General features: G+C 39.7%; 1 protein-coding gene across 1 annotated transcript in view; it reads left to right on the forward strand.

The window, feature by feature from the left end:
- ST8SIA1 (ST8 alpha-N-acetyl-neuraminide alpha-2,8-sialyltransferase 1) overlaps positions 1-25,438 on the forward strand; it is a 167,612-nt gene that overhangs the window by 95,940 nt on the left and 46,234 nt on the right. The window contains exons 3-4 of the mRNA XM_086401798.1: positions 7,597-7,706; positions 15,616-15,708. Coding sequence (XP_086257924.1) covers positions 7,597-7,706; positions 15,616-15,708 — 203 coding nt within the window. The remainder of the gene's footprint in view (positions 1-7,596; positions 7,707-15,615; positions 15,709-25,438) is intronic.

The raw sequence follows: 25,438 nt of genomic DNA on the forward strand, positions 1-25,438 counted from the left end.
CAAGGAGATCCAACCAGTCCATTCTGAAGGAGATCAGCCCTGGGATTTCTTTGGAAGGAATGATGCTAAAGCTGAAAGTCCAGTACTTTGGCCACCTCATGCAAAGAGTTGACTCATTGGAAAAGACTCTGATGCTGGGAGGGATTGAGGGCAGGAGGAGAAGGGGATGACAGAGGATGAGATGGCTGGATGGCATCACTGACTCGATGGACATGAGTCTGGGTGAACTCCGGGAGTTGGTGACGGACAGGGAGGCCTGGCATGCTGCGATTCATGGGCTTGCAAAGAGTCGGACACGACTGAGCAACTGACCTGAACAGAACTGAAGATTATCTAATAGGCCAGAAATCTCAACTGTCTTTCTTATGCCTAAAAACTGTAGTCCTCAGGTCCCAGCGTCATTTCCTCAGAAAGATCTTTTTCTTAACCTTATATAACACTCTATACTTTCCTATTTGTTAAATTTTGTTTCCTGTTTCCATGAGCAAGATATATGTCAGGTTTGTTCATCAGTCCCTTTCCAGAATTCAAAACAGCTCCTGCTCCTTAACAGGGCTCAACAAATAATTGTTGAATTAAAGGCAAACCAGGCATCAGAGCTATTTAAGAAGAGACACAGAGAGTGTAGGCTATGGACAGTGATGAGGATGAGGTAATCTCAGAAGCAAGATTCTGAATGGCTTCATTAATTGACTCTTATTTAGAGAGTGGTGGAATTTGTGTTTGTTCTTAAAGTTTGGAGATTAAATTATATATCCATTATGGCAGAAGATTTAAATAGACATTTTTTCCAAAGAAGACATACAGATGGCCAATGGTCACATGAAAAGATGTTCAACATTGCTAATTATTAGAGAAGTACGAGTCAAAACTATGGTGAGGTACCACCTCACGGTGGTCAGAGTAACCACCATTGAAAAAATCTATAAACAGTAAGTGCTGAAGAGGATGTGGAAAAAAGGTAACCATCCTACAGTGCTGGTGGGAATGCAAATTGGTGCAGCCATTGTGAAAAGCAGTGTGGCGATTCCTCAAAAAACTAAAAATGGAGTTGTCATGTGATCCAGTTATTCCATTCCTGGGCATATGTCCGGGCAAAGTGATAATTCAAAAAGATACGTGCACCCCTAAATTCATAGCAGCACTATGCACAATAACCAAGACATGGGAACAACCTAAATGTTCATCAAAAGACAATGGATAAAGAAGATGGAATACTGCTCAGCCATAAAAAAGAATGAAATAATACAATCTGCGGCAATATGGATGGACCTAGAGATGATCATACTAAGTGAAGTAAGTCAGACAGAGAAGAACAAATACGTGATATTGCTTATATGTGGAGTCTCAAATACGCCACGAGTGAACTTAACCTACGAAACAGAAACAGGCTCACAGACGTGAGAACAGATTTGTGGTTGCCAAGGGGAAGGGGGAATGGGGAAGGGATGAAGTAGGAGTTTGGGATCAGCAGATGCAAACTATTATACACAGTATGGATAAAGAACAAAATCCATCTGTATAGCACAGGGAACTATATTCAGTATCTTGTGACAGACCATAATGAAAAAGAATATAAGTAAGGAATGTATGTATATGTGTAACTGAATCACTTTGCTGTACAGCAGAAGTTAACACTGTAAATCAACTGTATTTCAATAAAATATATTTTAAAAATAAATAAAATAATATATCCATTATGATGTTAAGAAAATGCCACTGTTTAGGGCAGACACTGTTTCAAGTAGATTGGATGCTCAACAGAACTCTTCGGATTAAATATAAATAATTAGCTTATTGAGCAAGCTGTTGATCATCTCATCTATTCTTAATTTGTGTGTAGAGCAGTGAGCAAAAAAAAAAATATGGTATTTGGAATGATTCATACAAATATGTGCATTTAAAAACTCATTGACTGGGCTCCCTGGTGATCCAGTAGTTGAGTCTACCTTGCAATGCAGGGGACACTGGTTCAATCCTTGGTCCAGGAAGATCGCACGTGCTGCAGGACAGCTAAGCCTGTGCAGCACAGCTGCTGAGCCCGTGCTCTAGAGCCCGGGAGCCACAACTACTGAGCTCGTGTGCTGTGACTACTGAAACCTGTGCATGCTGGAGCCTGTGCTCTGCAACAAGAGAAGCCACTGCAATGAGAAGCTGGTGTGCTGCACCTAGAGAGTAGTCCCTGCTCTCCAAAACTAGAGAAAACTCGTGCACAGCAACAAAGACCCAGCACAGCCAAAAGTAAAAATAATAAATAAATAAGATAAATAATTATTAAAAAAAAACTTCTTTGGTCAAGTAGATACACCCTCAAAGGGCCAATGATAAAAAGTGCTTTGTTTAAAATCTATATAAAACCTTTGAAATAGCAAGCCCCTCACACAAGGATAAACTACGTGTAATAGTAGGGATCCAGCAATGTAATGATATTTTTTCTCCAGAGAATTTAGTTTTTTAGTGTTTAGTAATGTACTAATCTCATTTATATAGGATTTCAGAGTTTTCTGAGAAGTTTCAACACCTCAGTTCATTTTTAATTTTCATAATCATACTGAGAGACAGATGGGAATGGTTATTATCATGCCTGACTTCCAGTGAAGCACTGAGAGTTTGAGGGGCCTGGCAAACCATAATCTGAATCCAGATGGTTAATATAATATAGTCATTAAGAAGATGGCCATTAACAGATGGAAGAGTGATAGGTGAAAAAACGTGGACAAAGATTTATAAGGTGAATTGGTGGTCATGCAATATTTTGAGCCCATGGCTGTAATCAATTCGCCTAATCCAGTCTTTCATTTAGAGTAGTACTTTTAAGGTTAGCACGAGGAGTGTTGTAGCATAGTGCTGTGTTCTCAGATCTAGTAGATATTTTCTTACATGGATGCAAGGAGATACCTTTGAAAAGAAAGAATGAAGTTAGTACCTTAATAAAAATACTCCTTAACAGAATCACAATCTTTATGTGGAAATGGACTATCCAAAACATTATCAGTTCTTTCTGTGTGGATGCGTATGTGCTAAGTTGCTTCAGTTGTGTCTACTCTTTGTGACCCTATGAACTGTAGCCCATCAGGTTCCTCTGTCCATGGGATTCTCCAGGCAAGAATACAGGAGCAGGTTGCCATGCCCTCCTCCAGGGGATCTTCCCAACCCAGGGATTGAAACCACATCTCTTAGTTTCCTGCGTTGGCAGGTGGGTTCTTTACCACTAGCACCAACTGGGAAGCCCCCCTTTCTGTGTAATAAACAACCAAATGGAGAACACCTTGTTCACACATCATTCTAATAAGCATTGACCATTGCCAAGATGAGATATTCTGCATCTTAAATAGAATAATGGTAGTATTATCTCAATTAGTTAAAAAAAAATTCACAGTATTTTCCCTATTAAGTTTTTCCTTTTTAAACTTTGGTGAGCTCTTCTGTTTGCTGCTGCCAATGCCCTGAAGAGTGCACTCAGGGCACTGGAGAAATAGTTATTGAAATGAAATTGCTGTGTGAGGGCCAGTATTGACCAAATGAAGAGGAAGTAAGCAAATATTACCAGCTCCAACTCATAAATGGCTTCCTCCTCAACCAGACTTCAGTTCAAAGGCTTTGAAAAGTATATATATTTATATACATATATACATACAGAAGGGGCTTCCCTGGTGGCTCAGACAGTAAAGTGTCTGCCTGCAATGCAGGAGACCTAGTTCAGTCCCTGAGTCGGGAAGATCCCCTGGAGAAGGAAATGGTAACGCACTCCAGTATTCTTGCTCGGAAAATCCGATGGACAGAGGAGCCTAGTAGGTTACAGTCCATGGGGTCGCAAAGAGTCAGACACGACTAAGTGGCTTCACTTTATACATAGAGGAAGATTACATATGTATGTGTGTGTGTTCAGTCTTGTCCGACTCATTTGCAACCCCACAGACTGTAGCCCACCAGGCTCCTCTGTCCATGGGATTTCCCAGGCAAAATGGAGTGGGTTGCCATTTCCTCCTCCAGGGGATCTTCTCGATCCAGGAATCAAACCGACGTCTCTTGCATTGGCAGGCAGATTCTTTACCACTAGGGTCACCTCAAATAGGTAAACACCATAGAAAATAGGTAAATTTTCTGCCATAAGATCATCTGTGTTAAGACAGATTTTGAGAATCACTCTTTTACCATATATTCCCCAAAACTCATGGAATCTGAGTATTCTGCGGCTTTAACAAGTCAGTAACCTTGCTAGGAGAAGGAAAAAGGTGAAAGAAGAGGGGGAAGGGTAATGGGGGAACCACCATGCTAGTAGCTTGGTGAAATGCTTTACCTCTGTCGTTTCATGTAATCCTATGCAGGATGTTCCCTCTTTAGAGACAGGAAGTGAAATGTCAAGGGGTCCCAAAATCTGGAAGTTAGGAGGTAGTATTTGTGCCCAGGTTTATGCTGTTACTACTGCTTTCCAGATTTGCATGTTCTGTGCCCAGATTCTTGTTCAGAAAACTGAGATTGCCAGTCAATCTGGTCCAGGGACTTTTCCTTAACAACGGGGGTGGGGTGGGGGTCTGGAAGTGGGGCTTAAGTTGACTTTTACAAAGCAAACTAAATATTAGTTGAGCATGAGTGAGACCGTACTTTTCATATAAACTATATAAGAATAGTTGCAAATATCCACATATTACTCACTGTACTCCGATCAGGCTTCCATCCTCACTTCTGAACCAGATCTGTCCTGGTGAAGGTTACCATTGACCTCTGTGTTCAAAATCCCATGGCAATTTTCAGCTCTTATTTTATATAATCTATCAATAGCATTTGCTGCAGTTTTCTCCTGTTCTTCTTGAGTATCTTTAGGTTACTTTTAAAAAAAGAAAAAACTTACTTCTAAGACACATTACTTTCCTGTTTTTTTTTTCTCCTCCATTGACCACTCCTCAGTGTCTTTTACCTATTTCTTCTCAGTCTCCTAATTTCTTTCTTGGAGCATCTGGAGATTCAGATCTAAGACCTCCTCTCTTTCCTGTCTAAACTCGCTCACCAGGTAGTCCTCTGATTTTAAATACCAATTGTATGCTTTCTATCTTCAGGAGAAATAGGTTCCCTGACTGTATTCTCATATATTCAACTGCTTATTTGACATCACCACTTAAATGGCTTATGGAGATTTCATATTTTATGTCCTTAAAAGTGAACTCCAAATCATCTCACCCAGACCTGCCTCTCTGTTATTGTCCACGTCACAGTAAACGGCAAGTCCCTCTTTGCAGTTGTCTGAGCCCCGGCCTTGGCATTGTTCTTGATTCTTCCCTTATCCTATTTTCATTGCAGCTCTGGTCAGCTCTTCCTCCAAAACATCTCCAGAATCTGCTTACTTCTTGCCACCCCCACTGCTCTGACTGTAGCCCAGGCCACCATAATCTCTAGCCTGTCATTTCAGGAGACTGGTCTCTCTTTCTGTGCGTGACATCTTGCAGCCTATTCACCCAGCAGCAGAGTGATTGTTCTAGAATATGACAGAATGCCACTCCTTTGCTCACCCTACCTTGACTTGATTCTCATCTGAGAATAAAACTTAGAGTCTTTACAGTATCCTCCAAAGCCCTTAGAATTTATTCCCCAACCTTCCTACCAGCTAAGTCTCTGATCTCTTCTCCTCTGTCCCTTGCTTACTCATCTCCAGACACAGTGACCTCTTTCTCTTCATTTAAAACCCAGGAATGTCCCTCTTCCGTCTGCCCCAGCGACTCCCCCAGGTACCTGAAAGGCTCACTACCCCCTCACTTTCAAGGGATTTGCTTCCATATCTCCTGACCACCCTAGTTCAATGGCAGGTTTTCTTCAAAAGTATTTCCTGATTTTCTCATGCCAGTGATTTCTTTCTCTCCACCATATGATATTCTGTTTATTTTATTCATTTGTCTTTATCATCCATTTTCCACTGGAATCTGACCTCCTTGTGAACAGGGATTATTATATCCTGGTCACCCAGGACAGTGCTTGGAACATAGTAGGAACTCAGTAAATATTTGTGGAATAAAAGGGCAGTTAACTTGAGCATAAATACCTTAATCTACATCTAGCAAATTACAGATCTGACTTGTGTATTTCTAGTATTGATTCAAATCTTCCTCCCAGGAGTGAGTGAGAAAAATGCCATGTATCATCCTGGCTCATCCGGGAGAGCTGGAGTGCAGCCCTTTTCCTGACCCTCCTTCTCTGTATCCTGCTCTGGAGGTCACTGGACAGTCTCCGGAAAGCCTTTCCATCTGCAGGCATATGCTTAACACTGCAGTTTCAGTGCTGTATCTTCATTACCTTTATTGTCAGAGCTCTGCCTGTTCCTTTTACAAACTAGAAATCAAGGAAGTTAAATTTCCTTCTTGAGCTTTGCTGAGTGCCCCTCAGCTCCCAGTGACTATGTACATTCCTGGAATTTCATTTTTCTGCTTTAATTATTTATACCTATGTGCATATGGTCATATAATCATTTATTCTTTTGGTGTAATCCATATGATGCCCTCAGATTCATCAACAGTGGTGACTTAATATGGTCATGGTTGTTTTATACAGATGTAAGGTCTTCCGCCAGAGACTGCCAGCCACTGTGCCTGGTTTCAGCAAGCAGGAAATGCTGTGCTGGTGGTTCTTGCTGACCCAGCTAAAAGAGACTGAATGTCACATTTCACTTCCAGGGCTGTTACTGGGTTTTGATAGTCCCTGGTACTATAAATAGCACTCCAGGGAACATTCAGGTACATGGGACATTTTCTTTGCAGTCCAGGTCAATGTCTGCAGAAAGTCACATGCTGCCTGGTTAGATACAAGTCACTTGCCCCTGAGTCGCTCCTAAGTTCTAAACAGACCCAGAGTGTGCATTTGCTCATAAACACTGCACTCGCTCTCAACATACTTCTGCACCTCTGTTGATGCTGCTCTCCCTGCCTGCAAAATCCTACTCATCCTTAAAGATTCATCTCAAGTTAGAAAGCTCTCCCTGAGTCGGCTTCACAGACGTGCCTTCTCGTCCCTCTCTGGCTTCTACACCTCATGTGAAACATTCCTGTTGTACAGCGAGGTCACCTTCACAATACGGTCTGTTACATAAGCTTATATATTCACACTCTCCTCGCATCCCAAACTGTGAATCCTGAGACCTGTGACTTCGCTGTCTTTGTGTTTATCCCCAACAGTTAGCATAGGAAACGCTCAGCAACGTCTGTTGAGTGAATGACTGATTGTATGAACGAATGAAAGTGCATCTAAATAGGGGAGTAGAATTCATTTGAGTTTGTTCCCAGCTTAATGCCTTTGAAAAGAATCCAGTGTCTAGTGGGGATTTTCCCATTTTCCTTAGCAGTCACTCCCTATTATATGCATGGCCAGTTTGAGACCCAAAATGTGGTTGTATTGAAATCCACTTCAGGGAGTTAAAAAAGAAATGTTTTTATTTCAAAGGAATGGGCTAGTTTGCTCCTTGCAGGCTTCCTGGCATCTTTCTTTCTATGCAGTCTTTTCACTTTGCCCAGTCTTCAATCAAATTCTCCGGCCGGGTCTGCTGTAAACAATGATTTGGTGAGCGGTTGTGTGTTCTCTGCAGTGAAAACCCGCCTTGTTTTCTGTTGCTAGGCAACCCCATTCCAGCTGCCCTTGAAGAAATGCGCGGTGGTGGGAAATGGTGGGATTCTGAAGAAGAGTGGCTGTGGCCGTCAAATAGATGAAGCAGATTTTGTCATGCGGTAAGAGAGAGCTCCCACAGCGCGGCCTCCGCCTTCTCTCCTCTCCCTCACCCCTCCCGCCAGCCCCGGGGCCTTTGGCGACCAGTCACTGGTGATTAATCAGCTGTAGCTTCTCTTCGACTTACCTCCAGGTTCACATACAAGTGAGTTGAGGAGAGGGCCAGGGAACCAGGGAACAGGCCCCAAGAAAGCACAAAGAAAAGAAACACTCAGAGGCCAAGGGGAGATACCCAAAGTGGAAACACTCATCTTATTTTAGATGATACAGTTGGGTGACTCCAACTTTAAAACTTGTCCTTAAGATGAATTCTCAATGAATAAACGATTTCATTTCATTCTGCACACTTTGCTGCTTTGTTTTTCACAAAAGCATTTGGAAGTAGTGAGTGGAATTCAAAGAGGGAGTGGATCTGTGCAGGACTAGGAAAACTGGAAGGAAGGAGGGGGAATGCATTTTGAGCAAGGTGGCAGCTTAGTAAGGGGACTGAGTGGAGTGGTGACGTGATGTCGCTTGTACTGGAAAACAGGAGGTTCCTGCAAGGGTGTGTAAGGGGACTGCTAGGACACACCCAGCCGAGGATAGAGACCGTGACACTGAAATGGTGCCAACCTGCACCACTGGGTGATTTTGACCAGAAGGAAAGACAGTGAGTGATCAGATGGACACAGGCTTAGGATTGTCTGGGGGAGAGGGGAGAAGGGTGAGGAGGGACAGCATGGCTGGAGAGAGCTTTGGAATCTGAGCTGGAAGGAAGTTGGCCCTGAGAGGCATGGAGAAAGGAAGGGGTGCAATGGGGCCATACGACAGGACCATTCAGACCTGAGGGAGTGGAAATGGGAAAGATAAAGGAAGATGGAAAAATGAGAGTTAGTGTCAAAGAATGGCCTGCTGGAACATGTGACTTCTTAAGAATCTGACGTCAGCTTCTCTGGGATGAGCAGATATGTTATAGACAAAGAGGACACTTGTTACTGAAGAAATGTAGGAGCTTGGAGGCTACTCTGGGGAGTGTCTTACACGATGGCCCCAAAGTCTCCTTGAAGTGGGAATAAGTGAGGCATTGAGGCTTTGTTTTGGTCGCTCAGTTGTGTCTGACTGTGGCCCGCCAGACTCCTCTGCCCATGGAATTCTTCAGGCAAGAATATTAGAGTGGGTTACCACTTCCTTCTCCAGAGGATCATCTCAGCCCAGGGATTGAACCTGGATCTCCTGCATTGCAGGCAGATTTTTTACCTTCTGAGAAGGCTCTGGGGCCAGGACGACTGACTCTCAAGCAACACAGAAGGTGGAAAGCTGAAGTGGGGTGGAGGTTGGGGTTTTGTGTTCATTTTTAAGGATAATAAGGATAAATAAATAATGGTCTAAAGTGACGAAACAAACCAAAAAAAGGTAGCTGAGGGAACATTTGGCCTCCTCTGGACTCTGAGCTAAGTGGAGTAGGGGAGAGTAAAGCTTGTCTGAGAGTGTTTCAAGGAAGCCATTTCAAGGGGAGGGTCAGATTCCTTCTGAGAGAGCAAGGGTTGGCCTCCTCAGAAGACTTCATCTCACTGGTGAAGCCTGCAGCAGAGGGGGAATCCTTTTGTATCTTTCCTTTATGGAGGTACCCTGCCCTAGTTTTTCCAGTGTGAGACTGTGTTTTCCTCTCCACTGTAATGATTAATTTTTGCAATAAAAATAGAAGACAAGAAAGATAAAAAAAATAGAAGCGAGGAGAAGAGAAAAATGTAGTTCTCTTAATTCAGGTCAACATCTGCTTCACAAGTATCTGATCTGTATTGGGTCTTCACTGGGGTTGGAAATGGTATGTTGGACAGGTCCATCATGGACTTAGAATCTGGAGCTGTGTCATTGCCGAGGTCAGGGTGGCTCAGAGGTGAACGATGAGTGAGTGGGGTCCTTCTGTGGGGAAGGGGTGTCTGGATGGAGCCCTCTGTCCATTCCACTCTGGGTACAGGCCAGCCTTTCCAAGCTCTGATGTGGGAAGGACACCAAGGCTCCACAGGGTTGTGAGCCATGGGGTGAGCATGGTGAGATGGTAGCTATAGAAGCGGAGACGATCACCTGGAGAGCAGAGTGGAGGAGGAGAGCAGAGGCACTCCCTCCATGACACTGGCGTTAGGGGGGGTCTGAGGGCAAAGAACCAGCCCTTGCCACAGACTCGCTCTGTGACCCACAGCGCACCATGGTACCTTTGCTGCAGCTCAGCTTTCTGATAATCTTGCAGAGGTGGCTGCAGACAATTCCCTAAGCCTTTCCATTGTGGAAACTCTGATTCTGTGATAATGTGACTATCACACAACTGTAACACATTCGTGTAGTCTAGTTTGATTTTTCATATTGCTCTCGAGTATAAGTTGACTTGCTTTTTCCAGAAACTATGTAAGGAGGAAGTGGAAATATTATATTCACAGATTCAGGAAAGTTAATTGATTTTAAGATGTCTGAGTACAATGTAGAAGAAGGCAGTACAATAAATGTGTTTTCTTAAATTATTCCTGAGCACACATGTGTGTGGCACCACATTTAGGAAGATGGATATTTTTTAAACTTAATGTGTAGAAGATCAGTATTAAGCATCTTATGGGGTTATCCACATTTATTTATTACAAATACACAAGACCACATTTGCATTGTATACAATCACTGTTGATATATTCACATTCAAAATTAACAAGTGCCTGTGATTAGGGTGCACAGCACAGGATTAAACAATGTTCATGGGATGTTCATGGGATGATGAGAGAGGTGAGGATTGAAAAGAATTCAAAAAAGACAGCATCAAAACTAGAGGTATATGTGCATGTGCCTTTGATTCAATTTCAAGAATGGTGCCATTGTCATAACACATTTGAATCTTTAAAAAGCTTTATTTATAGTTCATGGCAAATAGATGGGGAAACAATGGAAACAGTGACAGACTTTATTATTTTGGTCTCCAAAATCACTGCAGATGGTGACTGCAGCCGTGAAATTAAACGACACTTGCTTCTTGGAAGAAAAGCTATGACCAACCTAGACAGCATATTAAAAAGCAGAGGCATTACTTTGCCAACAAAGGTCTGTCTAGTCAGAGCTGTGGTTTTTCCAGTAGTCATGTATGCATGTGAGAGTTGTACTATAAAGAAAGCTGAGCACTGAAGAATTGATGCTCTTGAACTGTGGTGTTGGAGAAGACTCTTGAGAGTCCCTTGGACAGCAAGGAGATCCAACCAGTCCATCCTAAAGGAGATCAGTCCTGAATACTCATTGGAAGGACTGATGCTGAAACTGAAACTCCACTACTTCGGCTCCCTGATGGGAAGAACTGACTTACTGGAAAGACCCTGATGCTGGGAAAGATTGAAGGCAGGAAGAGAAGGGAACAACAGAGGATGAGATGGTTGTATGACATCACCGACTCAGTGGACATGAGTTTGAGTAAGCTCGTTGGTAATGGACAGGGAAGCCTGGCATGCTGCAGTCTGTGGGGTCACAAAGAGTTGGACACGACTGAGTGACTGAATGGAATTGATAGTTTATGGGGCTTCTCCAGTGGCTCAGCAGGAAAGAATCTGCTTGCAGTGCAGGAGACATGGGAGACACGGGTTTGATCCCTGGGTCGGGAAGATCCTCTGGAGAAGGAAATGGCAATCCCCTCCAGTATTCTTGCCTGGAAAGTCCCAAAAACAGAGGAGCCTGGCAGGCTACAGTCCATGTGGTCACAAAGAGTCGGACACAACTGAGCGCACACACACACACACACAAACACATACACACAAAGAATTTATAATATGGGAGTAATTAAATGTTGATTAATTGTAAATTATTCTTATTTGACCACTTATGGATCTATTTATACATGGTTGATTAATACACATTTTGGGGGCACCTTGCGAAAATTGAGGTAATAGCATATGTTCAAAATGAAACACTTAGTGAATATGATTAGAAACATGTATGTCTGATCCTAGACTATAGGGTACATGCACCATTACAGTGAAAGACGAGATCCCAAAATAGCCTTACCTATACACAATGGTGTACTGGATTACAGTTCAAGATGTTTCCCAGAATTGTAACAATGCCATAATTTCCTTTGCTTGGACATTTTCAAACACGTCTTTTAATGCTAAAATATACCTTCCCATATTTCAAAGTAAACATTTGCTCTAAACATTTGTAACCAAAAGTGACACTTAAAAAAAAAAATATTGTTAAATATCATTTAGCTTGAAGTTCTGAAAGACAGAGGTAACAGTGATTATATCCTGGCAAGAAATTGGCTGGCTCAGGAATATGAGTGAAGACAATATAATTTTGGTGCTTGTGAATTATACTCAATTATATGTGTTTTATGTATTGAAGTATACATATAATTTAAAAAGGAATTTTTAAATGTATTCTATTCCATTCTACCCATTCCCCACCCATCTTCACTCCCCACTTCAAAGAATTTTCATTTCTCATCAATTCTGTGGTCACATCCTCTATGATCCCGGGCACAGTTACTAAGACACTTCAGCCAGTAATATCCGTTCATTGTGCCAATAAGCAATAAAGCAAAGTTTGAAACACTTTTACACAATTATGCCTTATAAGAAACAATTTGATTGTATTAAATGTGCCTTTTATGTAAATCTATGTAATTATCAATTTAGGAGTTGAGCTAAAAATTACAGTGTGCTTTTTTTCCTCTGGGAGCTGCAGGGAAGTATCACGAGCATTCATACTTGAAGACAAAGTTTACCCAGAAGAACAGTTATTTATACCAGAGTACAATGGCATTATTTTCCAGAAATGGATGTATAAAATATTATCCTTATTGTTTTAAACATTTCACTATGTTACAGAATTTGGCCTTTAGTCTCTGGAAGTGTATTTCTGAGGTTTTGCTTTGTAATAGGAGGTGTCTGTATAGTCAAAGGTGTGATTTTTTTCAGTAGTCATGTATGAATGTGAAAGTTGGATCATAAAGAAGGCTGAGCGCTGAAGAGTTGATGCTTTCAAACTATGGTGTTGGAGAAGACTCTTGAGAGTCCGTTGGACAGCAGAGAGATCAAACTAGTCAATCCTAAAGGAAATCAACCCTGAATACTCATTGGAAGGATGGATGCTGAAGCTCCAGCAGTTTGGCCACCTGATGCATAGAGCTGACTGATTGGAACAGACCCTGATGCTGGTCAAGATTGAAGGCAGGGAAGGGGATGATGGAGGATGAGATGGCTGGATGGCATCACCGACTCAACGGACAGGAGTTTGAGCAAACTCCGGGAGATGGTGAAAGACAGGGAAGCCTGGTGTGCTGTAGTCCATGGGGTCACAAAGAGTCTGACATGACTGAGCCACTGGACAACAAAGGAGGTGTGAAGGGATCCAGACATATGAGCCGTGGATCAACCTACAAGGAACACATGGAAAAACAAAGTTGTTATCCATGAACACCAACTCCTTTCATTTACTGATGACAGAATAGGTTGACTGCACTTTCTAGCAATAGAGTTTACAGTTTTAATATAGTGAGAGTGATTCTCAAATGTTATGAAGGGCCATCAAGATCGAAGGGGATGTGATAAATTAGGAGTTTGGAATTAACATACACACACTACTATATATAAAATAGTCAACTAAGAAGGACCTACTGTATAGCACAGGGAATTATACTCAATATTCTGTCATAACCTAAGAATTTGAAGAAGAATGGAAATATATCAATATATATGTATAACTGCTGTACACTTTGCTGTAAACACTTGAAATTAACAGAACATTGTAAATCAACTATATTCCAATAAAAACTAAAAACAAACTAAGTAAATAATTATATTCATCCAAGAAAAGAGAGAAAAAGGTGCTCGAATTTTAGCCTGTGTTTTATCCTGGGAGTTCTGTTCATCTTAGCAGAGATAGTTGAATCCCAAGGTCAGCACCATGGTCAGATGAGCCTGGCCATTATGAGTAAGCTCATTCCCCAGCACAGCCCTCAGAAACCGCATGGATGTGATGGGACCGTTAGACTGTGGATGCCTCAAGTAGGCTCTGAGACTCCGCTTCCCCCGGGCTTCTCACAATGCCCATTGTGTTTGTTTTCAATGGGCACTCAGCGAAAGTCACCAACTGGCTGACTCATTACTCTGTGGGGAGCTGTCAGAAGAATCAGGATCTTATTACCAAAGAGCAGATGAAAGTAAGATTCCAAATCAAGTGAGACAAATTTCTACCTCAGATGCCCTGATGTGGTGGGAGTCACGGGGGTAAATACAAGAAAACATCAAGGAACTTGTGCTAATCAGCTGAGTCGATTCTGGACAACCCCATGTCCTGAAGGAAATTTGTCCAGGAAATTTTAATGGTTGGGAAGTGGCTGAGGCCTTGATATTTGTAAGATCTCTAACAACAAATAAATGATTCTTTACTTTGCTGAAATAATACAAAGTTAGAGGTGCTCTGATGGTTGGAGTCAACTTAGAGATATGGCTAGAGAGGAGAAATCAGTACTCAGTAATAAAAGAAAAGTCCAGTGGAAGCTATAGACTTATTTGGGGTGGTCATAAATAATAAATATGTATTTAGTTATATTTATATGATCATGGCAACCCACTCCCGTATTTTTGGGGCTTCCCTGGTGGCTCAGTGATAAAGAATCTGCCTGCCGACAGTGCAGGAGACTCGAGTTCCATCCTTGGGTTGGGAAGATACCTTGGAGGAGGTAATGGCTACACACTCCAGTATTGTTGCCTAGAGAATTTCATGGATGGAGGAGCCTGGCAGGCTACAGCCCAAGGGGTCGCAAAGAGTCAGACATGACGGAGTGACTAACTGAGTTACCAAGATATGATATTTCTGATACGGAATATTTTTGAGCTTTTGCTATGTGTGAGGCATCAAGGTAGGGACTTTTTAATACATTTCTTACTTTAATCCTTACACCCAGCTTATTGAAGGAAAAGTCATTATCTTCATTTTGTAATGGGGAAACTGAAGCAGATGTCATAACTTGGGTGACAGCCCACTAGTAGAAAGCCATGAGATTGGATTTGCAGTTGCAGCATTTTCCATTGTAAGCATTCATAAGACATTGCAGTTAAGGAGAGCACCCAGGGCAGGGTGTTGTGTGTGGGAGGGAGGAGGGGCTATTTCTGTCACCTGCACTCTTTCCCTTGTTTAGACTGGGATGGTGGAGAATCACTGCATTTTTTTGGATGACAAAACATTTTCACTGGAAGTCAACCATACGTTGGTCATGCATGCACTGATTTAGGTGGCAGAGTTTGCCTCAAATGTACTCCTAATTTAGAATTCGGGAAAAGAATGAGAAACACAAGCAAATACAATTCTTCGGTTTCTCTTGAGGCTTGTTGGTATCCACAGAGAGGACTGTAGGTCCTGTATCTTCTAGCACAGGGATCCCCAACCTCGGATCTAATGCCTCATGACCTGAGGTAAAGCTGATGTAATAATAATAGAAATAAAGTGCACAAAGTGTAATGCGCTTGAATCATCTTGAGACCCTCCCTCCCACCCAGTTCGTGAGAAAGTTGTCTTCCATGAAAATCAGTCCCTGGACCCAAAGAGGTTGGGGACCACTGCCCAGGGGCCACACCCCTAAATGCTCATTTCAAGTCTAATGCACCCTGACTTCTCACCCCAAAAATATTTTGAATGGAATAAATTCACTCTAGTTGTATCTTTCCTTTAGTAGATTTCTTACCTCTCTTGCTGACATTTTCTTTCTTCTAACACAGAAATAGTTTTTATGACAACATTCTGAAGATTCTGTAATAGTCCTCTAACATCTATTAAAAGGAAGAGGTGACAAAAATCATTTATTTGTGAATTGAGCTAGACTTAGTAAATTCCTATTTGCCATGATAGTTGACTTGTTTTAAAAGTATGTAAATCATTCTGAAGTGCTTGTTTTTGTTTTTCTAGATGTAATCTTCCTCCTTTGTCAAGTGAATACACTAAGGATGTTGGATCCAAAAGTCATTTAGTGACAGCTAACCCCAGCATAATTCGACAAAGGTAAGAATTTATGACTTCTGCTTGTGAGGAATTAGAAAGAAGGCTTTCAGGGTATTTAACATCTTAAAGACAGTGAACATAAATCAGCTTGGGAAACAGAAAAAAACCATCTGGACAGGCAGGAAGGATGAAGGAGGGAATTGTAAATAAACTAGGCAGGATTAAGGGAATCCAAACACTGTTTCATGCTTCTGCTGGGTTTCTGTTTTTTGCCTTTAGAGATGGTAAAAAATAACATGCGAATCCACCATTTTTGCTCAAAGAAGTAATAATATATCATGTTTACTCATTACTACTACTTTCCAACTTGTTGGCTTCAGTCCCAACTCATTGATTGGCATTGATTGGTGAACTGAAATCAGATCAGTTTTATTAAAGACAAAGAAATGACGACTTTGCTGCATCTGCATGCATGAAAATAGCAATATTGTGGGAGTGTACAAGAATGTGTGATTATATGATAATACAATATAGTACATCAAATGATATCCAGTCAGATTTTGGGGAAGAGATGGGAAATTCCTGCTCTAGTATCGATTCCAGAAATCTTGGCAGCTGCTGTGGGAGCTTTTGGGGGTCAGTCTCTATCTGATGAAGCCCAGCGGTGAGCCGTGAGCTGTTTTTCCAAGGACTGCTCATGTGGAGATTCTTGATCTCTGTGAAAAGAAGACTTGAGCATCACCTTAACGCTGTCTCATGTACACCAGCAGTTAAGGGTAAAATATCCAGACAGTCTGGGCGCAGGCACTTGTCACCTAAGGAAGTCTTATCCGACTGAATAGCACTTGAGTGTCACTTGGTAAACAATGCTGCGCTCCTTGTTTCAGTTCTGAAGTAAGTATTCCCATAAAATAGACGTTCAGAAACACAACCAAACAACATTTAATTTGATAGATACCATGAAATTACACTTCCAGAATGTACCATTACTTCCTCTTCCATAATGCATCAGACTGCCTGTTTCCCAGTATTGAAAACATTACGTGCTATTCATCTTTTCTTTTCGGTTTGATGAGTTAAAAATGATACATGATTTTTTACTTCATATGCATTGTTTTCTGAATACAAGAAAGCTGAGTGGGTGTTGACTCTGTATTTTTTATTCTGTAAATTACCTGTATTTTTTGCTAATTTTGTGCTTTTTTCTTTTTAAAAACTATTTTCCTGTTGATTTATACAAACAGTTTATATTATGTATATAGCAAATATTAATGTTTTCTTCTAACCTGACACATATTGTTTAGCTTATGTTCTGTCAGATTCAACATTTCTATACAGTGAAATTTATTAGTCTTTTTCTTCAAAAAAATTTTTCTGTAGAGAGTCTTCCTTACCACATCCACTTCAATGAGAAAATATTATCCTAATATTTTTTAATTTATTAATTATTGCTAATATTTTAGTGCATTTATAGTTTCACTTTTATATTAAGAAATTTAATCCATTTGAATATCTTTATTTTATAACAATGATCTTAATTTTTTCAACAAAAATATATGATCATTATAAGAAATTAAAAGAGAAAAAGAAGAAAAAGATGGTAACAAAAAATTTACCCCAAACCTCACCATTTGTAGATAACTGTAATTAACATGAGGTGAACTTTTTTCAGATATTTCTTACATTCTTCAGAACTTTGAGTGTACTGTTTCATTTCACTCAAAGTTGCCAGTCAGAAACCTAATAGAAATTTATTCATTTTTTGTTTGAGGGAAATCTTTATCTCCTCCACTAAAGTTTTTATACATTTCCTTTTATCATTGAAATTCAGAAAGTTTACCAAGACATGTTTTATCTTAGAGTGGGTCTTCTTTCATTAATGTTGCTGGACGCATTAATGGAGTTCCTTTGAGTTGGAAGACGTGGGATGTAGTGGTTGGGATGTAGTGGTTAGGAGTCTGTCCACTAAAGCATGATGACTCAGGTTGCACTTCCCTCTCACCCACTCACAGCTGTGTGAGCCTGACGGAGTTACTTAACAGCTTCTCCTTCAGTTTTCTCATCTATAAAGCAAGGATAATAATTCTTACATAATAGATATAATGAATTAAACTATGTATGTATGTATATGGTAAATATGTGGGTATATCTGTATCAATATATTATATATGCTTATTTATGCCTGCTATATGTGAGCAATATATAAATGTTAGTTATCATTAGCATTGTTTTTCATGTTTGTGAGCATTCTTTCAGATGCCTGATAATGTCTTCTTCTCCATTATGTTTGCTCTGTCTTTCTAGTCCTCCTATTAGGTGGATATTAGAACTTCTGGGCATATTACCATTATTTGTAACTCTTTCCTTGTACTATGTAGCTTTGTGTGTGTATACGTGTGTGTGTGTGTGTGTGTGTGTGTATTATGTCCCAAGTATTGTAGTTGTGTTCATTCTGCTATGTAGTCTACTACTTCCATTTTTTAATTGTGTTTTTGTTTTCCATGAGCCAAATTATTTTTCCGTATCATTTTTTATGGCTATAATGTCCTCTTAGTTATCATCAAGACAACTTTTGTGTTTTTGTTCTTTCTATATGCAGATTATTCCTCCTATTTTTTTGGACTTAATGACATTTTCTAAAATTTATACTTTAATTTTCTGTTCATTTTTATATGATAAGCCTTTTTGTTGGTGGAGTATATTTAAAATAGTTGGTTTTAAAAATATCACTGAAAACCAAAAGTGCCAGTCAAATTTATGAGTTAGTAACTTAACTGAATTTCCCCAAATTAGTGCTCTGTATTATTTTTAGTGTGATTTGTTTGTTGACATAGCTAATGTTGCATAGCAAGGAATTAGTAAGAGTAAGAAAATGAAACATTTCTATTTTATAGTTTAGTTACTGACCCTCACTCAGTCTTGGTTTTCTGTGGTTATTTTATTTTTGAGGGGAATGAGAGGTCTGATCAGGAAAATATTAGAAAATCACCAGGGATGATGGTGATGTCTCTTTAATTCAATTAAGTGGATTGAGGTTCTGGGAAAATTGAGGATTCATATCAGATACAAGAGAATGAGCAAAAGATCAAGAGAATATTTGCAGAATTATTTTTCTTTGCTTATTTAAATTTTTAAAAATAATTTCAGATTCACAAGAAGTTGTAAAACAAACAAACAAAAAATATGTAGGCAAGTCCTTTGTACTCTTCAACCAGTGTACCCAAATGGTAGTGTCTTGTATAACTGCAGTATAATACTTTAACTCTCATTTTGAGTAGGAAATAAAATCACTTTTAAGAACAAATAAATGTTCTTATGAAGGGAAATGAAACGTTCAGTACATTATATTGAAGGATAAAAGATTCTATTTTTCTACCTGACTATGTGGAATTGGTGATAAGATTTTTAAAAGCATGTGAAAAAGAGTATTTATCTAGAACAAGACTTAGAGCAAGATGAGAGGTTGAGATGGTGATTTTGAGAAATGTTTTAACTACAGCAGGAGAAAGCAAAGTATTTCTTTCCTTTAAACACAATAATTAAGTGTTTAAAAGGAAAAAATTTAATATAAAAAATTAATACCAGGCAAGCAAGAGTTGTTATGATTAATCTTGGGTCAACATTTAGTCAGTGTTTTGGCATGCCAGGTTCTGTGTTCTTTTTGTGCTTTGCTTCATTTAATCCTCAGAATAATCCTAATAAGGAAGTGTCTTAATGTGTGCTTTTACGGAAAACAAGATGTAAATTTTGTCGTCTGCTTATGTTCACAGCTGCTACTCATCGGTCTGGGACCTCACCCAGACTTGTCTCAATCCAAAGTCACTCTTAACCAGTGACCATTGCACACCTGATCTTTCCAGATGAGCCATATATTGCACAAGGAGACAATTAAGTTTTCACAAGTGATGTCATTTTGGAAAAGGGAGTGAAAGTTTTTCATTTAACAAAATGTATTCAATGTTGCAAGGTTTTTGAAGACAAAATCAAAATGCATACAGCAATTCCATTTTGTGAAATAAGGAAAAACATACCACTTACAATAATATTAGAGAACTTTATATACTTAACAATTAGCCAATAGGCATTCCTTGATGGTCCAGTGGCTGGGAGTTGGCACCTTCACTGTTGGTGCCGAGTTCAATTCCTTCTCAGGGAACTAAGATCCTGTATGCCTCAACTAAGAGTTTGCATGCTACAACTAAAGATCCTGCATGCCACAACCAGGATGCAAGATCCCCCGTGACCCAGCTAAGACCCAGCACAGCCAAATAAATAAATACACATTTTTTAATAGAAATTTTCACTCAGTAAGAAGGAGCTCTGCTATAGCCTTTGTCAGGATATCTTGTCCAGCATACATTCTTATTTTTAAAAAAACAGCTTTATTGAGGCACAGTTTATATACCCCCAAAACTGCATATGTTTATTGTGTACAATTTGATGAGCCTGGGCATATGCAAACACCCGTGATACTATCACCATCATTAAGGTCATAAACAGCAATCACCTCCTAAAATTTCCTTGTGTCCTTTTTTTTATTTTTTTGAGTGTGTGGTAAAAATAAGAACACTTAACGTGAAATCTGTTCTGTTAACAAATTGTTGTTCAATGGGTAGAAAGTGAACTCCTTTTGATAGCACCCAGAATGAAAGGATTAGTCAAGGTGTCTGGGACACAGATTAGAAAGGGCTCTGCAGTTGCAGTCACCCTCTGGATTGTACCTTAATGGCCTAGGAGAAGTGAGGTTATTCTAATGTGGCAGCAGGGTCTGTTGGATTTTTAGACCCATTGCTGTCATCGTCTTCTTTCCTTTGCTGGGTCTTGCAGGTAGAGGCAATAAGGATCTCTTCATGAATTTACTCTTCATTAACATATACCGGCTCTAACCCATTGGTCTGCAAACATTTTTGTTCAAATACTCTTTAAAAGAACTAAGAGAGGTTCAAGAGGGAGGGTGTATTATGTATATCTATGGTTGATTCATGTTGATATATAGCAGAAACAGCATTAATATAGCATTAATATTATAAAGCAATCATCCTCCAATTAAAAATAAATAATATTTTTAAAATATAATTTTTTAAATCCAACATTATTTCCTTCATCTTTTAAAAGTTACCTAATATTTTTGGCATAAAGTTAAATTGTTGCCAAATATGTACTTTTAGAGCATGCTGCATTGTCCATGTTTAAATATATGGTTACAAAATCTCTGAAGTGCAGTGCGGATTTAACTTTTTGTATGCTACATGTCCTTAGAGCAAAGCCAAAGCTCTTTGTCAAATTGATTCATTAAGTTGAGTTGGCTTTCTGTCAGAAAAAAAACCTGACTACCTTCTATTCAGTAAAGTGTTAACATATAACACCTTATATGGTTACAAGGTTAGCATATAACCTCGCTTCTGAATTCTAATTATTCAACATATAAATAAGGTATAGAACTTTCCAAGAATTGTCCCCCAGATAAAATAAGGCACAGCCTCTTTCTATTTCTTATAAAGATCTTTTTGCCTTTTCTCAGAGGACACTCTTTCAGAAGCTGTGTACCTTACCAATATTTCTTTCCTGGGTGACCAGCTGGTGTTTGCACTCTGGGGCAATGCATCATTATAATATTTGGGATAATAGGAGGTATGTCTTTCTTTTGTGAAGTGGAAAAGGGAAAATTATGAAAGTGGAGTTTGGAAAATAGTTGTTTAGACCATCAGATTAGTCTTGAGTAAATGTTTTCAAAAAACATGTATGTAGAGGTTGAGGTTTAAAAATTCATGGGGGGGAGGGGTGTTAATATGGGAGCTTTACAGGAACAGAGTTGCAGAGGTGCTCATTCGACAAATATAGTTTGAAATCTACTCTGGGACAGAATATACAGAGTTGAAGAAGATGGACAACTTATACCCTGAAGTTACTCCCAATTAAGAGATATTCTGTGGTCTAAGTGTTCATAAGGGGCTTAAGGGGATCTCTGAACACCTTCTGAAGTTTATTTTAAAAATTTATGTGTATGTATTATATATTATTTATCAGCTTTTTGAAGGTTTCCATTACTCTTAATCGGTTTAAAATTCACTGGCCTAAACTGAGTTATTTTATCCTAACATGATATAAAAGGAGAGATTATAGTTCTCAAAGCTTGTTTCTCAGTTTCTGAATAGAATTGAAAACTCAGCCATTTTGCCCATAACAGAAGGTCAATACATATTTGGGCCAATGATGGTTAAACAAATAAAAACTGGAACTTAATTGATTGCTTTATTATGATATTAAGAATTCACTTTCGAACTTTGAGACTTCAACTTGGGAAGTTATTATTTGCAGCCACAAAAAGGAGCAGCAATGTTCTGTTTGTGTGTTTCCATGTAGGCATTATAGAGACAGTAGTATCAGGGTGAACAGCTTGGGGTCACTAATTGTTTATCTTTGCTTTTGAGATCTCAGCGAATATATATGGGCTTCCCTGGTGGCTCAATGGTAAAAAAATCTGCCTGCCAATGCAGGAGATGCAGGTTTGATCCCTGGGCCAGGAAGATCCCTTGTAGAAGGGAATGACAACCCACTCCAATATTCTTGCCTGGAGAATCCCATGGACAGAGGAGTCTGGAGGGCTACAGTCCATGGGATCCAATGGTTATCACCTCTAATTTTACTCAAAGCAGTTGGGATTATGGAGATATTATCTGGGAGAACAATTATTTGTTTTATTGATGTACTTTTTAAAAAATAATTTGAGCTTTGAGGAAAATGACTTGGGTCCAAAAAAGGGTTATAGCAACTTCTGTTTAATATTTTATATGACTCATGCCCCAGACTGTGTTCCTAAAATGTCCTCGTCTCTTCTGCCAGCTGACTTCTTTTTCCTTTTCTCTCCAAACTTAGAGCAACTTATCAGTGTTTGCACCAAGTTTTGGCAGTCACTGATAGCCATTCTGTCTTAACATCTGCCATGATGTAAGGGAATTTAAAAGACAGATGCTAAAACTGGAACTACAGAGAACAAACAGAAGACAGAGAAGAAACACCTCTGAAAGGGTGTAGATCTGTATGGGGTTTCAAACAGAAATAAGCTCTTAAGAAAATATTGAAATTAGCAATATTGAGAGTCCTCAGAGATTAAAAAAATAGAAAATAAAAATTGTGGATAAACATGCCTGAGAACTTACTGAAATTTTCAGGTGCAATATATTACTAAGTATGAAATTCTTATAGAAAAAAAAAAAAAAACATGAGTTAAAAGTCAGTAGTAAAACATGAAAATTACATAGATAGCTTTAAAAAAAACCAAATAGGAATTTTAGAAATGAAAATATAATTGTTAAGATGAACAGACATCAGATTAGACATACCTGAAGAGAGTATCAGTGAACTGGGAGATAGAGCAGATAATTTGCTAGATACGAGATATGCTAGAAAATATGCTAGATTTGCTAGAAATTATGAAGATAAGACAAAGAAACTTGGATGATGGAATAGAAGTTGCTCAGTCATCTCCAACTCTTCCGGACCCCACGGACTGCAGCCTGCCAGGCTCCTCCATCCCTGGGATTTTCCAGGCAAGCATACTGTAGTGGGTTGCCATTTCCTTTTCCAGGGTATCTTCCTGACCCAGGGATTGAACCGTGGTCTCCTGCATCATAAGCAGACTTTACTATTTAAGCCACCAGGGAGGATGGAATGAGAAGGCCTAAAATCCAATCTTTATTTAAATGGAATTGTGGAATTATAAAATAGAGGTGCAATGCAAGAGACCAGAATTCAATCTCTGGGTCAGGAAGATCCCCTGGAGAAGCAAATGACTATCCATTCCAGTATTCTTGTCTGGAGAATTCCACGGACAGAAGAGTCTGGCCATCTACAGTCATTGGGTCTCAAAGAGTTGGACATGACTAAGCAACTAACACTTTCACTACTTTCAATGGCTGAGACATCTTCAGAATTAAAGAATAATATACTCCGTAAATAGAGAAAGCAAGGTATCAAACATGGGTGAAATTAAAATTAAAAATGCAATTCAGTAAAATTGAACTAAAGATAATAAGAAGCTTTTAAAAGCAGCTAGAGGAAAAAAGACATTATCTGCCAAAGAATGATTAGACTAAAAACAGACTTCTTCCAACAGTCAATGGAAGTCAGAAGACAGTGGGACAAGATCTTCCAAGTGCTGAGAGAAGGAAGCTATCAACATAGGAGTGTGTACAGATTATCTTTCAAATAATATAAAACCTTTTCTAGAAAAACAGTAAAATTAATTATCATCAGCAAACCTTCACTGAAAGAAATTCTAAAGATTGTATCTCAGGAAAAAGGAATGTTACTTCAGAAGGAAAATTTGAGATGCAAAGAAGTTGATAAACATATAAACAGATCTAAACAAACCTCACCTGCATGAAGTAATAATTATATGTTATCTTTACATATGATATGTAGAAGCCACAGATATGGAGAGCCTAGTTTAAGGGCTGTGAGCATCCATGAACTGGGTCCTGGAACCAAGGGATGACTGTACTGGAAAATAGCATCACTTAAATTGAGGAGAGACTGATGTTTTTTAAAACTCTTGTTTCAGTTTTTGTTGCTCAATAGCAAGTCATTCTCCATGGCTTAAACAACAGTCGTTTTATTGTCTTTCACAGTTTCTGTGGGTCAGGAATTCAGGAAGGACCAGGCTCGGGAGATCTGATGCATCAAATCAACTTCAGAGGGTGGCTGGAGTTGAAATGGTGAAGAACTGGAGCAGCTGGGATAGGCTGGGCATCTCTCTTTCTCCTTGTGGTCTCAGGAATCTCTTTGTGGTCACTCACAGCATGCTCGCTCAGGACAGTTGCACTGTTTATATGGTAGTTGGCTTCCACCAAAGCTAGTATCCAGAAAGAACATTGCAGGCAGAAGTCATGGCGTTTTTATGACCTCACGTTGGAATGACGTATAGGTCAGTTCCATCACACTTTTTAGGTTGAGGCAACCACAAAGACCCATCCAGGGTTGAGGCGGAAGAGTCCTGGCACAGATCTTCCTGATATTAGGAGAAGTGCCAAAGTCACATTGTTAAAAGAATATGACTTCCTTCGTGGTCCAGTGGTGGGGTCTGTCTGCCAAAGCAGGGCATGCTCAGGTCTGGTAGGATCCCACATTCTGCATGCAACAACTAAGACCTTTTGCTGGAACTACTGAGCCTGTGCTCTAGCGCCTGTGCTCCTCAACAAGAGAAGCCACTGCAATGAGAAACTCACGCACTGGAACTAGAGAAAGCCCATGTGTGGCAGCGAAGACCCAGTGCAGCCCCCTCCCCCCCAAAAAGAATATGTATGCTGCTGTGCTTAGCCACTCAGTCATGTCTGACTCTTTGTGACCCCATGGGCAGAGGAACCTGGAAGGCTACAGTCTGTGGGGATTCTCCAGGCAAGAATACTGGAGTGGGTTGCCATGGCCTTCTCCTGGGGATGTTCCCAACCCGGGGATCGAACCCAAGTATCCTGCATTGCAGGCAGATTCTTTACTAGCTGAGCCATAAAGGAATCCTTGTGTATGCTAGGTCATCTTTGGACAACATAATCTGCTACTGTCTGCCTTACGTCACAACAATTCATATCCCTCGACTATTCAGAATAAACTTAACTCCTCCATGAAGACTACCAAGACTTACTTCATTATAGCATCAGTTTCAAGTCCCAGGATCTTTGAAGAGTTGAAAGAAGGAGCAGCAACAATAACAGAAACCCAAAAAGAATAACTTGAAAACAAAAGTACAACAAAGGGGATCCAAAAAGCTAAAATCAATTCTCTGAAAAGTTGA

This window comes from Bos grunniens, chromosome 5 (genome assembly GCF_055505025.1).
Source record: "Bos grunniens cultivar Pamir isolate PY7600 chromosome 5, Bosgru_T2T1.0, whole genome shotgun sequence".
In the NCBI taxonomy this organism is placed as follows: Eukaryota; Metazoa; Chordata; class Mammalia; order Artiodactyla; family Bovidae; genus Bos; species Bos grunniens.